General features: G+C 35.2%; 1 protein-coding gene across 9 annotated transcripts; it reads left to right on the top strand.

Moving 5' to 3' along the window:
* Positions 1-1,501: 1,501 nt before the first annotated feature.
* Positions 1,502-18,098, top strand: LOC110920485 (F-box/FBD/LRR-repeat protein At1g13570-like). 9 transcript variants are annotated; one of them, XM_035984990.1, is made up of 5 exons: positions 1,649-2,064; positions 16,875-17,446; positions 17,543-17,596; positions 17,684-17,710; positions 17,792-18,098. In XM_035984990.1, the coding sequence occupies exons 1-5, from the start codon at positions 1,746-1,748 to the stop codon at positions 18,050-18,052; spliced, it is 1,233 nt and encodes a 410-aa protein (XP_035840883.1). In that variant the 5' UTR covers positions 1,649-1,745; the 3' UTR covers positions 18,053-18,098. The 9 variants fall into 9 exon arrangements, with proteins under 9 accessions (XP_035840881.1, XP_022020397.1, XP_022020395.1 ...); XM_035984988.1 differs by lacking the exons at positions 16,875-17,446; positions 17,543-17,596; positions 17,684-17,710; positions 17,792-18,098 and adding exons at positions 1,502-1,642; positions 2,779-2,946; positions 3,027-3,333 and having other exon boundaries at positions 1,763-2,636; XM_022164705.2 differs by lacking the exons at positions 16,875-17,446; positions 17,543-17,596; positions 17,684-17,710; positions 17,792-18,098 and adding exons at positions 1,502-1,642; positions 2,779-2,946; positions 3,006-3,333 and having other exon boundaries at positions 1,763-2,636.
* The last annotated feature ends 1,815 nt before the right edge of the window (positions 18,099-19,913 follow it).

Below are 19,913 nucleotides of genomic sequence, written 5' to 3'. Positions count from 1 at the left end.
TTGTCTGACACTTCCCTATTATACCAACCCATTTTTAATTAAATTTTATTCCTAGTTTAAAATTACGATTTCGTCCTTTGTTTAAAATTATGTTTTCGCCCCTAATTCAAAATAAAATTATATTTTTGCCCTGGCTCAAAATTTACGCTTTTGCCCTCCGTTCAAAAACCCACTTCTAATTCTATTCCCAGTTTAAATTTACGGTTTTGCCCTCCTTCTAAAATTATGCTTTTTGCCCCCCCCCCTTTCAAAATAAAAATATGTTTTTGCCCCTAGTTCAAAATTATGATTTTGCCTCCAACTCAAATTTACGTTTTTGCCCACAATTCAAAATAAAATTATGTTTTTCCCCATAGCTCAAAATTATGATTTTGCCATCAGTTTAAAATTATGATTATGTCCCATTTAAAAAATTACGATTTCTCCCCCAGTTAAAAATTATGATCTTGCCATCGTTTTACTTTTTTTTTCTTACAAAACAATAGTACTGTTTTATTTTGTTTGGTTGACTCAATGTAACTTTTATTGTGTTAAGCAGTTGTCTAACACTTGCTCATTTGTCCTGACAAATTAGTATATTACCCCCAGCTCAAAATTACAGACCTGTTATTGTTTTAATTTTTTTAGCAAAACTATGGTAGTATTTTAGTTTAATTGGTTGCGTCGATGTATTTTTTTAGATCGTGTTATAAGTAGTATGTACAAGTAACCTAAATACATGCATATATGTTATGAAACTAAGAAATATTTGATTTAACGGCCCGCAACGCGGGCAGGCATAGATGTAATTTTTATTCGTCCAGGCATGTCTGGTACATGCTCATTTGTCCTGAAAAATTGTAATTTTGCTCCCGATTTAAAATTATAGTCTTTCCATCGTTTTAGTTTTTTTTTGTAAAAGTATGGTTGTGTTTTTGTTTTAATTGGTTGACTCGATGTAATTTTTTTAGATCATGTTATAAGTAGTATGTACACGTAACCGAAACACATAGATACATGTAATGAGAGGGAAATATTCGGTTTATTGCCCCGCAACGCGGGCGGGGCAAAAAAGTAGTTATATATAAAATCTAAAATTCCAATATATTTTTTAGTAATGGTTTTAAGCTACTTGCGCTACACACTAGAGTGTCTCTTGGGGGGATAACTGATAAGTCCAGGACGTTCCCAGCAAATAGGAGGTATTTGGTGTATTTTCTTGAGGAAAGATTAGCCATTCAAAAAAAATTATGATTTTAATTAGTAAATATTGTTCTAGACTTCTAGTAGCCTAAATTTGGTTTTACTTTTTTTATTTTATGGGGGTATATATATCAGTTTGTTATAAAAATATAAAAATTATATATTTTTTTATCAGGCCCGAGCCTAACATTTCAGTTTGTTAAAAAAACCAGGTTGGCTGAGTTTTTAAATAAAGTGAGCCCTAACCCACCCTAACTTGACTTGACTCGTTTACAATCCTTTACAAATTTAAATTTAAAGATTAAAAAAAGGATAAAGATAAAAAGGAAAATAAAGAGGGCCCCTCGTCAAATTGATTCATCCCCAACGTGAGAGTTAACCACAGAAGTTCAAACATATTCCGTCGTGAGCAACTAGGGTTTCTACAAATTTGCATCTTTACTCGATACCGAATCGTTAGGTTTGTGATTCTAGGGTTTTATTTCATTAATTTGCTTCTTCACTATATGTTAACATCTGTATATGAATGTCATGGCTATTTCTTTCATTAATTTAGGATCAATATGTACCTTTTTGTTAGAATAATGGGACTGATTCAGGGGACACACAAAGCACCCAAGCTTGCACCACAAGATTTTATTAGCAGCATGCCTGATATTGTCATAAATAATATTCTGGACCGATTGCCGTTTCGAAATGCTGTGAGGACCAGTGTCTTGTCGAGTAACTGGAGGTTTAAGTGGACTATGCTTACCCAACTCGTATTGGATGTCGACTTCTTTGATTCATTAGAAGCAGTTGACGAAGACGAAGAAGACGAAGAAGAAGATGAAGACGAAGAAGACGAAGAAGAAGATGAAGACGAAGAAGATGAAGAAGAAGTTGATGATGACGAAAGTAATAATGAGAGCATTGTAAGTAAGCTTCTTCTTCAACTTAGAGGTCCCATTACAAAGTTTGAACTCTCCGTGGATGATATATCGGATGCTGATGATATGGATAACTGGATTTTGTTCTTGTCTAGAAGAGGACTTAAGGACCTCACTCTTAACAATTGGGGTCCAACACCACTTAACTTGCCTACCCATCTTTTCTCTTGTGTAGAGTTGAAACATTTGAAACTTCGTAACTGTTCTTTCAGTCTTCCACCTACTTTTCATGGTTTTCCAAACCTGTTGAGCTTATACTTGCGTGTGGAGTTTGAAGATAATATTCAACTTGGGGAATTTTTTACTCGGTGTCCCTTGCTTGAGAAGTTGACCATGGATGACCTATTTGAAATGGACAAAGTAAATATAGTTGAGATTGCAAAACAAGAAAATCTCAAAATATTATCTTTGAAATTTCATGATTCTCATGACGAGACGACAACCGCAAGCTCTAGTAATATCTTTGAGCTTGTGGGTTCTCTTCCGAAACTTCAAGAGCTTCATTTGGATTTTGAAGAGTGTCGGGTAAGGCTAAGTTGTGTGTTTGAAGTTTACTTTACAAAGGCATAGTCTCATTTTCCATAACCTAATAACTTATAAGTAATAATATTTAGCATAATAACAAGACTTTATGATTTTTCTAACCAGTAACCCGCTTATTTTGTAGTTGATAGAAGGTGGTGGTAAAAAGAGTTTCTTTACTGTCTTTCCCTGCCTCAAGGTTCTTAAATTATCAGATATATGTTTAGACAATGGTATTATGTTTTCATTTGCTTTTGAATTGATAAGAAGCTCCCCGAATCTGCAGACTCTTGAAATCACACCAAGTAACTGGGTATGTATCATGCTGCTTATCTTATATAGCTCATGTATAATTTACCATTTGAATACTAGTGTATGTGTATATTCTTGCAGAGTGCTAATTCGCCTCCACAAGTAGACTGCAGTACAACGAGACTGTTGCAGCTTCAAAGTGTGATGTTTGACTGTTTGAAAGGTTCGGAGAATGAAATACGGTTGATAAAGTATTTACTTGCGTGTTCCCCTTCCCTAAAAAGGATGCATATTTTTTCCTGTCATTTCTCATCGTCTGAACAAAAGTTGGTGTTTGTTAGGAAGTTGTTGAAGCTCTATCGAGCCTCCCCTGTAGTTGAACTCGAACTCTTTTGGCATTAGTTGTTTTGAACTTCTCTTATATTTGATCCATATTTATTTGCGTGGATTTATGGCCTCGTGTAATACGCTACAGGGGTATTCTTCGGGTTTATAAATCGGATAGAGCGGGTCGGGCTATTTAGGTTTGTAGTGTTTCATAGTTTAACCAATAACTGACCTGTATGTTTGTTGGGTAGATTGTGACCTTAAGGTCACAAAATGAGTAGCAGTTTTTTAAGAACAGATACACAGATGTAATGCAACAGAAAGCAAAAACAATCCATAAAAAGGTATAACACACACTGAATGAGAAACTGATCTTGTTCCAGTTGATTGGTATAACATATTATTATATATATCAAATACTATAGCATGTTTGCTACAGTATCTTTTTTTCCTTTGCTTTTCTTTTAATTTATTGTCCTTTTGTTTGTTTTTTTTTTTAATTTTAATCACACTTTTATATTTCAAATCACTTGTGTTCATTTACTTTATAAATTCTTGGTATTGTAAAGGTAACGAAATGAATCGCATCGATACCGACTGAACAACATCGGTACTTGTATTTGGTTTTTATTGTTTCCGATGATGTAAAACATGCGTCGAAATCCTTCTGCTCATATCACAAGTTCAGTACGGTCGATGTATTCATTTTTATTGTTCTCGATAAAAGTAAAACACGTGTCGATATCCTTTTAGTAATATAATGACTTTATCTTTTGCCTCTTTTTTGGCTGTTATAACAAGTTTTGATACCATAACAAACCGAACAAATAGTGATTGGATTCACACCATTCACGTTATCATTGCGTCTATGTTTCTAATTAAAATTTGTTAAAAGTCGAGTCGCCCTGCCGCGGAGCGCGGGTGCAACCAACTGCTAGTTAAAACCAAAAAGGAACCGCAATCGAACACGTTGGATATAGCAAACCTTTGAATGACTCTTGAGCGGTGAGCAAACGTTAGACGGCAATAAGAGAAGGGTTAGACGGCAAAAAACACCTTTTTTGTAAATATTTTTCAAATAACCCATTTTGGTAAATAAGTTTTCCACCTACGTTAGTTTAGGAAAAAAACTCGGAATCAGCTCTACTTGGACAACAATGATGATGATTCAAAAATTGACCTTGGTGGGTGGGGGTTGGATTCTTTTATTGATTTTATTCAAGTTAAAAAATAGTTATTTGCATTAATACTTTGTATTCTTTGCATCAATTTTTTATCCGCTTTAACCCACAATCAAGGGGCTTATCTTTTTTTTTTTCTAGAATGACAAATTTAGATCAGTAACGAACCACTGGAGTATAATCGTGCCATCAGCAGAACCACCTGATCATATCTATCTCCACTAGACGTAATGCCTAGACACCAATTATGAGAAAAACCCACCTTGTGGGAATCGAACCCAGACCTATTGGTCCTGAAGACTTATCTCACCCCAAGATGACACTAGACTATAAAGTCATGGGCAACAGGCTTATCTGATCATAATAAAACCAAAACGGTTGCATCAGCCATTTCCGGATTAAACAATTTGGGTTTGAAACTTGGCTAGCCCGATACAAGTGAGGAGGCAAACATGTCAAAACCCATACAACTTGCTCCGGTATTCTCAAAAGCTGACAATCAAGGGCGGATCCAGCTCACAAATGTGAGTTTCCAGAAACTCTGTACGTTTGGAAAAAATGTAAAAAAAATTAGTGAGAACCTTATAGAATTTAGAAAAAAATGGTGAGAATTAAAGAGAATTTACCAAAATGACAATTTAGTTTGACCGGTCATGATTCGAATAAAATCATGATCCGCAACTACTGACAATTTAGTTTTACCGGTTAATTTGCTCATAGCTAAACCACCAACTAGCAAGACAGAGCGGTTTTAGAAAATTGTAACACCTTTAGTCCTTAAAAATATACAATTATTAATGCATATTTATAAGAGTAGCTTTGGTTCATGGCACGCTTGTTTGACTTGTTTAAATTAAAGTACAAATTATACAGATGCACACATTATATATAAAATCTAAAATTCTAATTTATTTTTAAGTAATGGTTTTAAGCCACTTGCGCTACACACTAGAGTGTCTCTTGGGGGATAAGTCCAGGATCACTCCCAGCCAAAAAGGAGGTATTTGGTGTATTTTCTTGAGGAAATATTAGCCGTTCAAAAAAAGTTATGGTTTTAAATTAGTAAATACTAAGTTAGAACCCCGTGTATTACACGAGTTAAATAAATGTAATTTTATATAATAAATAATAAAAAGTTATATCTTTAGGAAACTCGTATATTGTACGGGTTAAATAAATGTAATTTTATATATCAAATAATAAAAAAATATATCTTTAAAAATCATGTGTATTACACAGACTAAATAAATGTGATTTTGTATACTAAATACTAAAAACGTCGTATCGTTAAAAAACCCGTGTATAATCGGGTTAATAAATCTACCAAATGATAAAAAATTACACCCTTAAAAACCCCGTATATTACATGTGTTGAATAGATCTAAAAAAGAGTTATATCTTTAAAAACCATGTGTATTCACAGATTAAATAAATGTAATTTTGTATATTAAATACTAAAAACGTCGTATCTTTAAAAAATCCGTGTATAGTCGAGTTGAAAAATCTACCAAATAATTAAAAAAATATATATCCTTAAAAACCTCGTGTATTACACGTGTTGAATAAATCTAATTTTACATAACAAATGATAAAAAGTTATATTTTTAATAAACTTCGTGTATTACACGGGTTATATAAATGTAACTTTGTATAGTAAATAATAACAAAAAGTTAAATTTTTAAAACTCCGCGTTTTACACGAGCTGAATAAATAAAAATTTTGTATTCAAATAATAAAAAAAGTTATATTTTTAATAAATTAGGATACGAGTTGAATAAATAAAATTTTGTATACCAAATAATAAAAAGTTATATTTTTAATAAATTAGGATAACATTTAATATTAATTTATCATTTATATATTTAATATAAGATAAGTAGGAAAGAGAGTATTTGTTTAAAAAATATATTAAATTAACAATTTAGATTTGAGGATAATATTTTATTAAAGTATGATAAAATTTAATATTAATTTATTATTTATTTATTTAGTTAATATAAGATGAATATATATTTGAGGATGTCTTTAATGAATGACACGTGTCCAAAATTTGGTTTCTTTTATTATAGTAGATAGATATAAGATAAGTAGATAAGAGAGGTATTTGTTTTAAAAATATATTAAATTAACAATTTAGATTTAAGGATAATATTTTATTATAGTATGATAAGATTTAATATTAATTTATTATTTATTTATTTAGATAAATATAAATTTGAGGATATCTTGAATGAATGACACGTGTCCAATAGTTGTTTTCTTTTATTATAGTAGTTAGATTAGATTGTTCTAGGAGCCTAAATTTGTTTTTACTTTTTTTAGGGGATGTATCTATATCATTATGTGTAAAAATTATAAAAATATATATTTTTAAATAAATGAGTTGGCTCAGACTTTTAACGAGTCAAGCCCGAGCCTAACATTTCAGTTTGTTAAACGAGCTAGCTTGGCTGAGTATTTAAATAAGCCAAGCCCGAACCCACCCTAGCTTGGCTTGACTCGTTTACAAGCCTTTAAATTTAAAGATAAAGGGTATGTTGCAAAAGGAGCTGGTGGCTGGAAGTTAGTAGCTGGTAGTTGTAGCTGGTAGGTAGTAGTTGTAGCTTTTTAGATATATTTGGTGTTTGGTAGAGTAGCTGGAGCTTTTAATAAAATGATCAAAATGAAGATAACTAAAAATTTAAAAAGTTTGTGGATTAAAAAGTTTATTATCTTTAGAGGTTAACGATAATGAACTTTTCTGGCGACTCCTTTGTGTCAGAACCACCGAGCTTTTTAGGCTTGTTACGTATCAAATTATTGAGCGAATTATAGAGAAGAAGAAGACCAAAAGAGAGGAGGAAGTTATCTCAAATCATCGCTGCCCTTCTCATTCATCTACTGATTACTTAAGTACAACTAGACATGTTCACAATAACCCCCTATACTACTCTACAATTACACTTCAAGTCCCTCTATTATTTAACACCTAACAATACTCCCCCCATAAAAGATTTTTGTCCCCAAAAATCAAAAAGAAAAAAAATTGCTAATCGAAGCTATCAAAACCAAACTTGAAAAATTCTTCATCTGCATGAAAATAAGCAACAAGGTTGGAGCATGTTGATTTTGTTGATCTGGCACTGCTTAATAGAAATGCATGAAGCTTTTGAGCAAATTCAAAGGATGTTGCAGCCTTTTTGACACAATTAAAACAATCTTTAATATGTGATTCTTGTTGTAGCTGAGAAATCGATATATCAAGATCACCAAAAGCAACACCAGTAGCAACAAACACAATAAACTTTCCTTGTCTAAATCCATTCAATGTTGTATCCCTTTGATGTTGAGATATGTCACCATGTAATGCCTCAGTTACATCTCTTTTTATCTTCCTCTTGGTTGATCTTTGTTGTCCATCTTTAACATGATTCAGCAAAGTCCCAACATACCCGTCCAACCAGCCCAACTTTTGGCCAGAAGCACTCGAACTAGAAACACTAGCTTGATTAGAAGAAACATTCTTGACCACTATGCTCTTTTTACCGACAACTTGAAAACAATCATCATTTATTAATATGCCACAAGCACCATATTTATTATATTTATTTGAATCTTCTTTAATTTTCTTCCATTTAACTAAACAGAGATGCCAACCTGGTTTCCATTCAAAATTTTTAACCATCAATTCCTTGCCAATTTCCCTTAGTCTTGATCACGCCAATTTCTTTATCTTTTCTAACAATTTGTAGCACAATTTCATGGTCTCTAGTCAGATTATATCCATAACAACCTTGATACCCTTGAACATTAGCATACCATTGATATTGAGACCACATATCCCAGGCTGTCATAATAGGCAAATAATAGTTGTTTGGACAACACACATGAAAACAATAGCACGACAAACTTTGTAAAGTGCCTTTTGAAGTTATTTTGGACCACCATAATTTGAATTTCCATTTATGCCATACACGATCCACTTCCACATTTACTTCACTTTTAACTTTGTCAGAAAATGCAAACTCAACTTCAGAAATTCCTTCAGGCATTTCACCAAATACCTTAAGGGCATACTCATCTTTTACAAAATTTAGAGAACCAATTTCATTTTGTGCCGTAAGTCCTATGTTTTCATCATAAGGTATCATAGGGACTGTTGTGTTGTTGTCCATATTAACCCTTTCAAATTCAACACTCACATCTCTCTTTAAAGACTCACTACCATGTAAATCCTTAGAAAAATCAGTTCCGAAAAACTCATTATCACCCAGTTCTTGGACGGAAATAATAGACTCATCACAAATCTCCTTATCTTTACAGCTTTTATGAACAAAAAAAGTAGATTCATCAATTACTTTTTCGACAATCGTTTCTTGAACAATATCAACTTCTTGAATCTTCCCATTCTCAAAACATTCATTACCTTCCATTAATTCCCAAAGACTTTTCTTAAAATCGAACTCTAATCCTTCCATGTAAAAAGAAGATTCGGGGTCGAATGGAGAGAAAGAATCATTCAGATTATTGATATCTATTTTCAAAGCCAAAGATATGACATCTTCCACTTTAAAACAACTATATTGATGCCATTTGACAAAGATGCTCCTAATTCTTGGTTTTAAACCACATATAAACAGGTAGATAGCATAGAAATCGGTCAATTCTTCACAATTTCTAACCTGATTGAACAAGAACATGAATGAATCACAATAATCTTGGACAGTACCTTCTTGTGTACAAGCCATAATCTGCTCCTTTGCAAATTCCATGTCGATTTGCTGCTGACTTTGAAACCCCCAACTGATTTATACTCCAATAGTAGTTTCTGCTGTTATGAACGTGACTCTAAAATCAAACTCAAATGCGAACTCCGAAGCCGATTGTCTGGTTAACCGATTGTTGTTGTTGGTTGTTGCTTGCAAAAATTCTTCAAAACACTCGATTGTTGCCCTAATTCGAAGTCACCCACATCTGATCGTTGAACCCTAATTCGATTGCTGCAGTAGAACACCGTTGTTACCCTAATCTTAACCCACGGTCGAGAGGAAAGATTGCTCTGATACCATTGTTACGTATCAAATTATTGAGCGAATTATAGAGAAGAAGAAGACCAAAAGAGAGGAGGAAGTTATCTCAAATCATCGCTGCCCTTCTCATTCATCTACTGATTACTTAAGTACAACTAGACATGTTCACAATAACCCCCTATACTACTCTACAATTACACTTCAAGTCCCTCTATTATTTAACACCTAACAAGGCTTCACGCTCACAGAGGCTCCCTTGCTTCAGATCCGGCGAGTTCACGTCGACGACCTCCCTTACTTCACAACCAGGGAGCTCTTACCGCCCTTGCTTTCAGATCTTCGGTAACAGGAGCTTTCCGGCAACGTTACGCGACATATATCCAGGTGCACTTGATTCAATATATAACTATACATATACCTACTTTACATATACATATATTGAAAGGATAAGCCATCTAATTATTATATTGATCTCCACAGTATTCAAGACATATATTTCCGAAACACAAGCAAAGTGGATATTATATGAATGTACACATAACAGATTATTAAATACACATATCTAGTTAGTGCAAATTTTTATTATATAGAAAACATACTTGAAAGGAGAAAAAATATAAGATATATCTTTTGATATAAAGTAAATGCAAATTTAGAGAAAGAAGCTAGCCGGACATACAACATTGTTATTTAAAGCAAGTTTATTCCTGTTACACATCTACTTAAGATACATCTTTTCATATAGAGTTTATTACTGATCCTTAAATTAACACAATCCTTAAAGACTATTGGGTGTACACAGTGTGGGTTAATAGATAATTAGATATACCTTAAAGACTATTGGGTGCTTCTTGTTAATCTGTGTACGTGTTGGATTGTGATTGCGTGTTAGAGATGTTTTTAGGGCTCGTGTGTTTCATTTCTCTTTCAGGTGAGTTGTTACAATCATAGACAATAGGAGTCATTACTTTTCCTTGAGATCGTGTCCAAGGACGAGAGGTGCAAGCAAGGGAAAGGATAGGGGTTATACTTTGTGTGTTGCCTCTTGGAATGTAGGAACTCTTAGTAGTAAATTGTTGGAGGTGGTAGATGCACTTAAAAGACGTAGGATAGGGATAGCATGCCTTCAAGAGACTAGGTGGAAGGGGCACAAAGGGGAGGTGAGAAATGGGTACAAGTTATTGTACTCAGGGACGAATGGGGCAAAGAATGGGGCAGGTTTTCTAGTGGCTTTGGAACTGTACAAAAATTTGGTTGAGGTGATACGACACAACGATAGGATTATGGTGTTGAGGTTAGTACTAGGAGGAGAGGTAGTGGCAGTGGTTTGTGCTTACGCACCACAAGTTGGACTAGGGGTCCAGGAGAAGATGGACTTTTGGGATAGTTTAGATGCAGTTGTGAGGGTCATACCAAGGGGTGAAAGATTATGTATAGGATGCGATGTTAATGGTCACATTGGTAAAGGTAGTGATGGCTTCCAGTCAGTGCATGAGGGTTTTGGTTTTGGTGATAGGAACGACCCTGGTAGGGATCTTCAAGACTTTGCAGTAGCTCACGACCTAGGTATTATAAACTCATTTTTTAAGAAGCGAGATTCGCATTTGATTACTTATAGTAGTGGAGGACGTAACACACAGATTGACTATCTTTTAATGAGGCGATGTGATCTACGATGGTGCAGGGATTGCAAGGTTATACCAGGGGAGACAGTGGTGGCTCAACACCGTTTACTTGTCGCTGATATAGTCATGAGAGAAATTTTGACTAAGGGGAAGGGGAATACGCGACCTAGGATACGATGGGGTAATTTGAAAGGCGACAAGATTGCACTGTTCAGAGATAAGGTCATCTCAACAGCATCGGCCCGCCTGGATGGGGACTCAAACCGGGTGTGGGAGGCTATGGCGACCACCATTACTTATGTGGCAAAGGAGACTCTAGGGGTAACAATAGGAAAGACAGATGGGCGTAAGGAGTCTTGGTGGTGGACTGATGAAGTACAAACCAAAATAAAGGATAAGCAAGAGAGCATTAAGGATCTTTTGAGATGTACGGATGACGTTGAGCGTGTGAGATTGAGGGAGAGATACACAAAGGCTAAAAGGGATGCGAAAAAAGCAGTGACTGAAGCAAAGAACACAGCCTATAAGAAGATGTATGAACGCCTAGAAACAAAGGAGGGGGAAAATGACATGTTCAAGATTGCCAAAGCTAGGGAGCGCAGGAGGCAAGATCTAGGGGTAGTTAAGTTTATAAAGGGAGAGGATGGGCGTGTGTTAATCAAGGAACACGACATAAATTTGAGATGGCAAACTTACTTCCACAAGCTTTTCAACGGCGATGGGGCTTACCAACAACAAAGCGACAACTCGATTACACAGAGACAACAACGAAATAACTGCTATTGTAGGCGTATCACACAGGGAGAGGTGATGACAGCACTTAAAAAGATGGGAAGGGCTAAGGCAGTGGGTCCGGACAACATACCAATTGAGGTGTGGAAGTGCTTGGGACATGCTGGAGTTCAGTGGCTAACTAATTTGTTCAATCTCATTTTCAGATCTGGAAGAATGCCAGACCAGTGGAGTCTGATTCAGCAAAGGAAAGAAGCCTTGATCCCAAGACTAGCTGCGTCTAGTGCCTTTATATAAGAACAAAGGAGACGCCCAATGTTGTGGTAGTTCTAGAGGGATTAAGTTGCTAAGCCATACTATAAAGTTATGGGAGAGGGTGATTGAGACTAGACTTAGAAGAGAAGCCCAGGTTACGGTAAACCAATTTGGTTTCATGCCAGGGCGGTCAACTACAAAAGCGATACACATTTTAAGGAGATTGATGGAAAAATATGGAGAGAAAAATCGTGATCTACATATGGTGTTCATTGATTTAGAAAAAGGCGTATGACAGTGTGCCACGTGGATTGATATGGGACAGTTTAGAGGATAGAGGGGTACCTAGTAAGTATATAGACTTAATTAAGGATATGTATGTTAAGACTAACACTAGTGTTCGTGCACCGGTAGGGGATACTGATTTCTTTCCTGTGAAAGTAGGACTCCACCAAGGGTTAGCGTTGAGCCCTTTTCTATTTGCGATTGTCCTAGATGAGTTGTCAAAGTCGATTCAGGAGTCAGTTCCGTGGTGCTTGCTTTTTGCAGACGATATTATGTTGATTGAAGAAAGTAAACAGAGCTTGAATGCGAGGTTAGAAGATTGGCGGGTAGCCTTATAATGCAAAGGTTTGAGGATAAGTCGCTCTAAGTCTGAATACCTTTACTGTAATTTTAGTGGAGCAGGCAACGAGCAAGACACCCAGATCACCATTGAGGGCCAGGTGGTTCCACAGGCAACTAAGTTCAAGTATCTAGGATCGTTTGTTCAGAGCAATGGAGAGATAGACAGTGACGTAGCTCACCGTATCCAGGCTGGATGGTGTAGGTGGAGAGCAGCCACATGGGTGTTGTGCGACAAGAGGTTCCCTGTTAAATTAAAAGGGAAATTTTATAGGGTTGCAATTAGACCCTCTATGTTATACGGAACAGATTGTTGGGCCATCAAGAAAATTCATGCTCGAAAGCTAGAGGTAGCAGAGATGAGGATGCTAAGAAGGATGTGTGGGCACACTAGGTTGGACAAGATAAGAAATGAGGTTTTTAGAGAAAGATTAGGAGTTGCAAGTATTTCAGACAAGATAAGGGAGGGGAGACTGAGATGGTTTGGGCATGTCAGGAGGAGGCAGACGACAGACCCGGTTAGAATAGTTGAAACACTCGCGGTAGATGGAAGGAGGAGTAGAGGCAGACCGAAAATGACGTGGGATGAGCGGATTAGACAAGATTTGCTAGATTTGCACCTCTTTGAGGACATGGTCGAGGACAGATCTTCGTGGAGACGTAGGATTAAGGTTAAAGATTTTTAGGAGTTTGGCATGGTTTTTTAGCTTAGGTTCCTATCTTATGAGTTTATTTTTTCAGTTTCTATGAGGTGTGATATATATATATATATATATATATATATATATATATAGGACAAAGATCCGTTAGGAACCACCCTTTATTGCGAGAACCGCGAGAACTAGTGTGAACACAAACAGTAATACCTAAAAAAATCTAAAAAGCACCCAAAATTTTTTTTTTATTTTTTTACTATTTTTTATATAAAAATTGCTACTTTTAGTATCCAAAATTTTTTTTTTTATTTAAAAAATTTTTTTTTTGCTACTAAAAGTAGCGATTTGAACATAAAAAATAGTAAAAAAATAAAAAAAAAAATTTAGATTCTTTTTTTATTTTTTTAGATTTTTTAGGTTTTTTGGGGGTTTAGTTTTTAGCATTTTAGCTTTTTTTTGGGGGGGGGGGGGTTAGGTTTTTTTTTTTTTTTTTTGGGGGGGGGGGGGTTGGCGGGGTTTAGGTTTTTGGGGGGTGGGGGTTAGGTTTTTTTTAGGTTTTTTGAGGGTTTTAGTTTTTAGCAATTTAGCTTGGGGGGGGGGTAGGTTTTGGGGGGGGGGGTTAGGTTTTGAGGGGGGGGGTTAGGTTTTTTTTAGGGGGGGGTTAGGTTTTTGGGGGGTGGGGGTTAGGTTTTTTTAGGGTTTTTTTAGTTTTTTTTTAACTATTTTAGGTTGTGTTCACATTGGTTCTCGCGGTTCTCGCAATAAAGGTGGTTCTCGCATGAACCTTACCCTATATATATATATATATATATATATATATATATATATATATATATAGAGAGAGAGAGAGAGAGAGAGAGAAAGTATAATGTACTTCACGCCTTAACGTACTTCACAATATATATATATAGGGGATGGTTCAAATGAAAACCACTTTTATTGTGAAAACTCGAAAACTAATTAAAAAAGCCTAAAAACACACAATTTTTTTTTCATTTTTTTTATAAAAATCGCTGGTTTTTATATATATAAAAAAAACTTTTTTTCAAAAAAAAAAAAAAATCGTGTAGTGCACATGTGTAATAATACACATGTGTAGTATTACACATGTGAACTACACATTTTTTTTTTGAATTTTTTTTATATAAAAAACCTGTGAAATTTGGTTTGCAAAAAAAAAATTGTGTGTTTTTTAGGCTTTTTTTAATTAGTTTTCGAGTTTTCACAATAAAAAGTTTTGTGACACTTGTCATTCTTTCGTTTAATTGATTAAAATTATTAATAATACTAATAATAATAATTGTAGACAAATATTCTTTAGTTTAAATTATTATTCATTTAAGCTAGTATTTATTTTTATGTTTTCCCATCTCTATCTCCTACTTAATTTTAAATATCTATATATTTTTAATTAAAGATATTCATTTTTAAGCTTATCTAAATGAATACGTTGATTTATTTTTTTTGTTTTATATGAATAAATCTACATAAAAAGAACACAAATTTGATTTATTTTTGTTTTATATGAATAAATCTACATCAAAAGAACACAAATTAGAATTTCTTACGTGCTTCAATATTATATTAATATCAAAAATCTTTTTACACAAAAATCTAAAAAATAATATATATATCAATCTATATACTTCCCTTAAAAATAATAAATTAAAATAAAGCTAGGGGAAACACATATCATTCATTAAAACTATCTATTTTTATGTTTTCCCGTCTCTGTCTTCTACTTAATTATAAATACCCTACATAAAATTATCTTCAAATTATATAAATAAAATATTAAATACATTTGTTTTTCATTATTCCAGGCATATGTTAAATAAAATTTTATTTACATGACATATATTATTCCTGCATACTTTCGTATGTTCTTTTAGCTAAGAAACATATAAATGATCATGTATCTCTTTATTTATGCGTATCAAAATAGATTAGATATTTGTTGATATAGAACATATTCATATAATAAATATAAATGAATCGTTTTGGTTATATAGTAGAACTAATACATATTGTTTTATTTATTAATATTAATTTAAATGATTATTGCTATATAATTATTATTTTTTTGCTCATCTCTTATTTATTGATTCAACTACGTAGAATACACAAGTTTCTAACCTATTAATAAATAAATAAAAACAATGTAAAATGTTATAGCTTTTGTAATACACAAGTTTCTAACCTAATAATAAATTAAAAAAAACAAAGTAAAATATTATAAAATTATATAGTATATCAAAGTTCATTTTTTCAAAAAAAAACATATATTAACGACTATGTGTGTTAAATGATTACATCATATGTATTTAAATCGTGTAATACATGTATATGTTCAATTAGTGCAATAGACGGTTTTTAAAGATACATTTTTTTATTTAGTATATAAAATTATATTTATTCAGCCCGTGTAATACACGGGGTTCTAACCTAGTATATGTTTTTTTAGAAGCTTATGTCTTGGTTATGGTTTTTGGAGCCGGGGGTCTCACTGGAAGCAGCCTCTCTATCCACTGGGATAGAGGTAAGGCGTGCCTACATCCTACCCTCCCAAACCCTATCAATAGCTTTGCTATATGTGGGATTATACTGGGTATGATTGTTGTTGTTGTTGTATTATCTTTAGAGGTTAAAAGAGTCATTTTTAAAAGCTTGTAGTTCCTTATAAACCTACGAGCGTTCAACCAAAAGGTTCAAGCTTCTAACATAACAGTTTCAAGCTTTTCAACCAAACGATATTTTTTTATTAAGTAGAGTTTTTTTCTTAAAAGCTTAGGGCATGTTTGGCTAAGCTTTTTGAAACAACTGACTTATTGACTTTTTGAAAAGTCATAAACTTCAAAAAATCTGTTTAAGATTATGTATGAGGGGAAAAATGACTTTTCCAAAAAATCACTCCATCCTACTTTTCCAAAAATTCATAAATCACTCTGAAAAGGTAAACCAAACATGGCCTTAAGCTACAAGCTCATAAATTCCATGACAAACATACCCAAAAAGGAAAGTAAAGAGGGCCCCTCGTCAAATTGATTCATCTCCAACGTGAGAGTTAACCACCGAAGTTCAAACATATTCCGTCGTGAGCAACTAGGGTTTCTGCTTTTCAAGGTTCGAATGTATTTTCATCACTTACTTAATTGTTTATTTCTACAAATTTGCATCTTTACTCGATACTGAATCGTTAGGTTTCTGATTCTAGGGTTTTGTAACTGTCCATTTCTTTCTGTCGATAATTATCCCACTTTTTTATGGTTCACTATATGTTAACATCTGTATATGGATGTCATACCTATTTATTTCATTAATCTATGGTTAATATGCGCCTTTTTGTTAGAATAATGGAACTGATTCAGGGGACACATAAAGCACCCAAGTTTGCACCACAAGATTTTATTAGCAGCATGCCTGATATTGTCATAAATAATATTCTGGACCGATTGCCGTTTCAAAATGCTGTGAGGACCAGTGTCTTGTCGAGTAACTGGAGGTTTAAGTGGACTATGCTTACCCAACTCGTATTGGATGTCGACTTCTTTGATTCATTAGAAACAGAAGAAGAAGAAGTTGATGATGACGAAAGTAATAATGAGAGCATTGTAAGTAAGCTTCTTCTTCAACTTAGAGGTCCCATTACAAAGTTTGAACTCTCCGTAGATGATATATCGGATGCTGATGATATGGATAACTGGATTTTGTTCTTGTCGAGAAGAGGACTTAAGGACCTCACTCTTACGAGTTGGAATGCGGATCCACTCGATTTGCCTACCCGTCTTTTCTCTTGTGTAGAGTTGAAACATTTGAAACTTCGTAACTGTTTTTTCTGTCTTCCACCTACTTTTCATGGATTTCCAAACCTGTTGAGCTTAGACCTGTGTGTGGAATTTGAAGATGATATTCAACTTGGGGAATTTTTTACTCGGTGTCCCTTGCTTGAGAAGTTGACCATGGATGACCAATTTGAAATGGAGAGAGTAAATATAGTTGAGATTGCAAAACAAGAAAATCTCAAAATATTATCTTTGAAATTTCATGATTCTGATGACGAATTCACAATCACAAACTCCAGTGATATTTTTGAGCTTGTGGGTTCTCTTCCAAAACTTCAAGAGCTTCATTTGGATTTTGAAGACTCTGATGTAAGGCTAAGTTGTGTCTGTGATACAATTTTATGGTTTTTAGCATAATAACAAGACTTAATGATTTTTCTAACCAGTAACCCACTTCTATTGTAGTTGATAGAAGGTGGTCCTAGAAAGAGCTTCTTTACTGCCTTTCCCTGCCTCAAGGTTCTTAATTTATCAGATATATGTTTAGACGATGGTATTATGTTCTCATTTGCTTTTGAATTGATCAGAAGCTCCCCAAATCTGCAGACTCTTGAAATCACACAAAGTTACGGGGTATGTATCATGCTGCTTGTCTTATATAGCTCATGTATATTGTATATTTTAGCATTTGAATACTAGTGTATATTCTTGCAGAATGCTGATTCACCTCTACAAGGAGACTACAGTACAACGAGACTGTTGCAGCTTCAAAGTGTGATGTTTGACTGTTTGAAAGGTTCGGAGAATGAAATACGGTTGATAAAGTATTTACTTGCGTGTTCCCCTTCCCTAAAAAGGATGCATATTTTTTCCTGTCATTTCTCATCGTCTGAAGAAAAGTTGGTGTTTGTTAGGAAGTTGTTGAAGCTCTATCGAGCCTCCCCTGTAGTTGAACTCGAACTCTTTTGGCATTAGTTATTTTGAACTTCTCTTATATTTGATCCATATTTATTTGTGTGGATTTATGGCCTCGTTGTGTAATTCGCTACAGGGGTATTCTTCGGGTTTATAAATCGGATAGAGCGGGTCGGGCTATTTAGGTTTGTAGTGTTTCATAGTTTAACCTTAAGGTCACAAAATGAGTAGCAGTTTTCTTAAGAACAGATGCACAGATGTAGTGCAACAGAAAGCAAAAAGAATCCATAAAAAGGTATAACACACACTGAATGAGAAACTGATCTTGTTCCAATTGATTGGTATAACATATTAAAACCAAAAAGGAACCGCAATCGAACACGTTGGATATAGCAAACCTTTGAATGACTGTTGAGCGGTGAGCAAACGTTAGACGGCAATAAGACAAGGGTTATGATCGACGGTAGTAGAAGCGTAAAGAAAGATTGGGGTCAACGACAGTGGGGTTATGATTTGTGTAAACGAATGATTTGCTTCAGTTAATGAACGATTTTTGATAAAGTATTTACTTCCGTGTTCTCCTTTCCTAGGAAAAAATGTTATTCGTCCCCACTGCGTTCTATCACCGGATGAAGAGTTGATTTTTGCTACGGAATCGTTAAAGCTCCATCGAGCCTCCCACGATGTTGACATCCATATATACTGGTTTTATTTTTGAATTTGTTGTCCTTGCTTATTTGTATGAATTTATGGGCTTGCAGTGTAATATGCTTTAAATAGAGAAAGGAGAAATGAAGACTGTGTCTGCTAGTCTAGTATGAATCAAGGTGACATTCGGTGATGGTACCTGTATATATCGAATTTCACATTGTTTTTGTTTAAATGTGTATATGCTCTTGGTAGGTACCACTCTTAGCTTACTTATGTAATCCAAGTGGAACTTATGTTTTAGATATGGATATGGTGATGGTACACGTGCGTTAGACCGTGGGGTATGGTGGGGCTTGGGTTGGGCATTGGTTGACACGTGGAATTGGAGCCCCCCCACCGTCTGGTTACGTGTCCGCGGGGTATGGCGGGGCGTGAGTTGGGCTTGGGTTGGGTGCAGCGGTGGCAGAATATTAAAAAAAATACAAAAAATTTATAAAAAATCACACAACATTTATAAAAAAAACCTACAACTTTATTAGAATTTAAAATTACACAATTCTAAAAATTACATAATTTCAAAAAATTACAAAATAAACCTAGAGCGTTAAATAAATTTCAAAAAAGTCGATCTTGTCGAACGTCTTTCGCTCCTTGCCTCGAAACTCTATGTTCGCCACCGCCACCCGGTCCTCGTGGCTCAACTCGCCGCTCGGAACTGCTTCGTAGTAAGCCTTGAAACGGTCGAGCTTGGGCCGTAGCTCGCGCCATTTATGTTGGCACGCGTTGAGGTTGTGGCGGTCGTTACCGACGTTATGTCGGTAGGCCGCGAATGCTTCCACCCAATATTTTGTTTGGCCCGGTGGCCGTCCCTTCATAGCGTCGACGACGCTAGTGACGAGTGTCATTTCTTCTTCATGGGTCCAGGATGCCATAGCGGGGGGGGGGGGGGGGGGGGACAGTGGGTTAGCCGATGGGGTTGGGTTCGTGGGATGGGGGGACCAGTGGGTTAGCGGTTTCGCGATAAGTGGGTAGCCGGTGGGGTTGGGTTCGTGGGATGGGGGGACTAGTGGGTTGGGGTTACAATATATAGGGGGTGGTTGGGTGACCGGGTGGCGGTTTCGTGTCCCCAAACCGTTTGAATTTTAAATTCAAATTTTGAATCTGCTATGACGTGGCGGGTGAGCGAATGGGAGGCAGCCAGCTAGCATGGCCATACCGCCCCACGCCCGGCTTGAAAGCCAAGCCCCAAGGGCCACGCCCCAACCCAAGC

This window comes from Helianthus annuus, chromosome 16 (assembly GCF_002127325.2).
Source record: "Helianthus annuus cultivar XRQ/B chromosome 16, HanXRQr2.0-SUNRISE, whole genome shotgun sequence".
NCBI lineage: Eukaryota > Viridiplantae > Streptophyta > Magnoliopsida > Asterales > Asteraceae > Helianthus > Helianthus annuus.
Note: the sequence above shows the minus strand (reverse complement) of the source record. Positions and strands in the feature narration are given on the sequence as shown.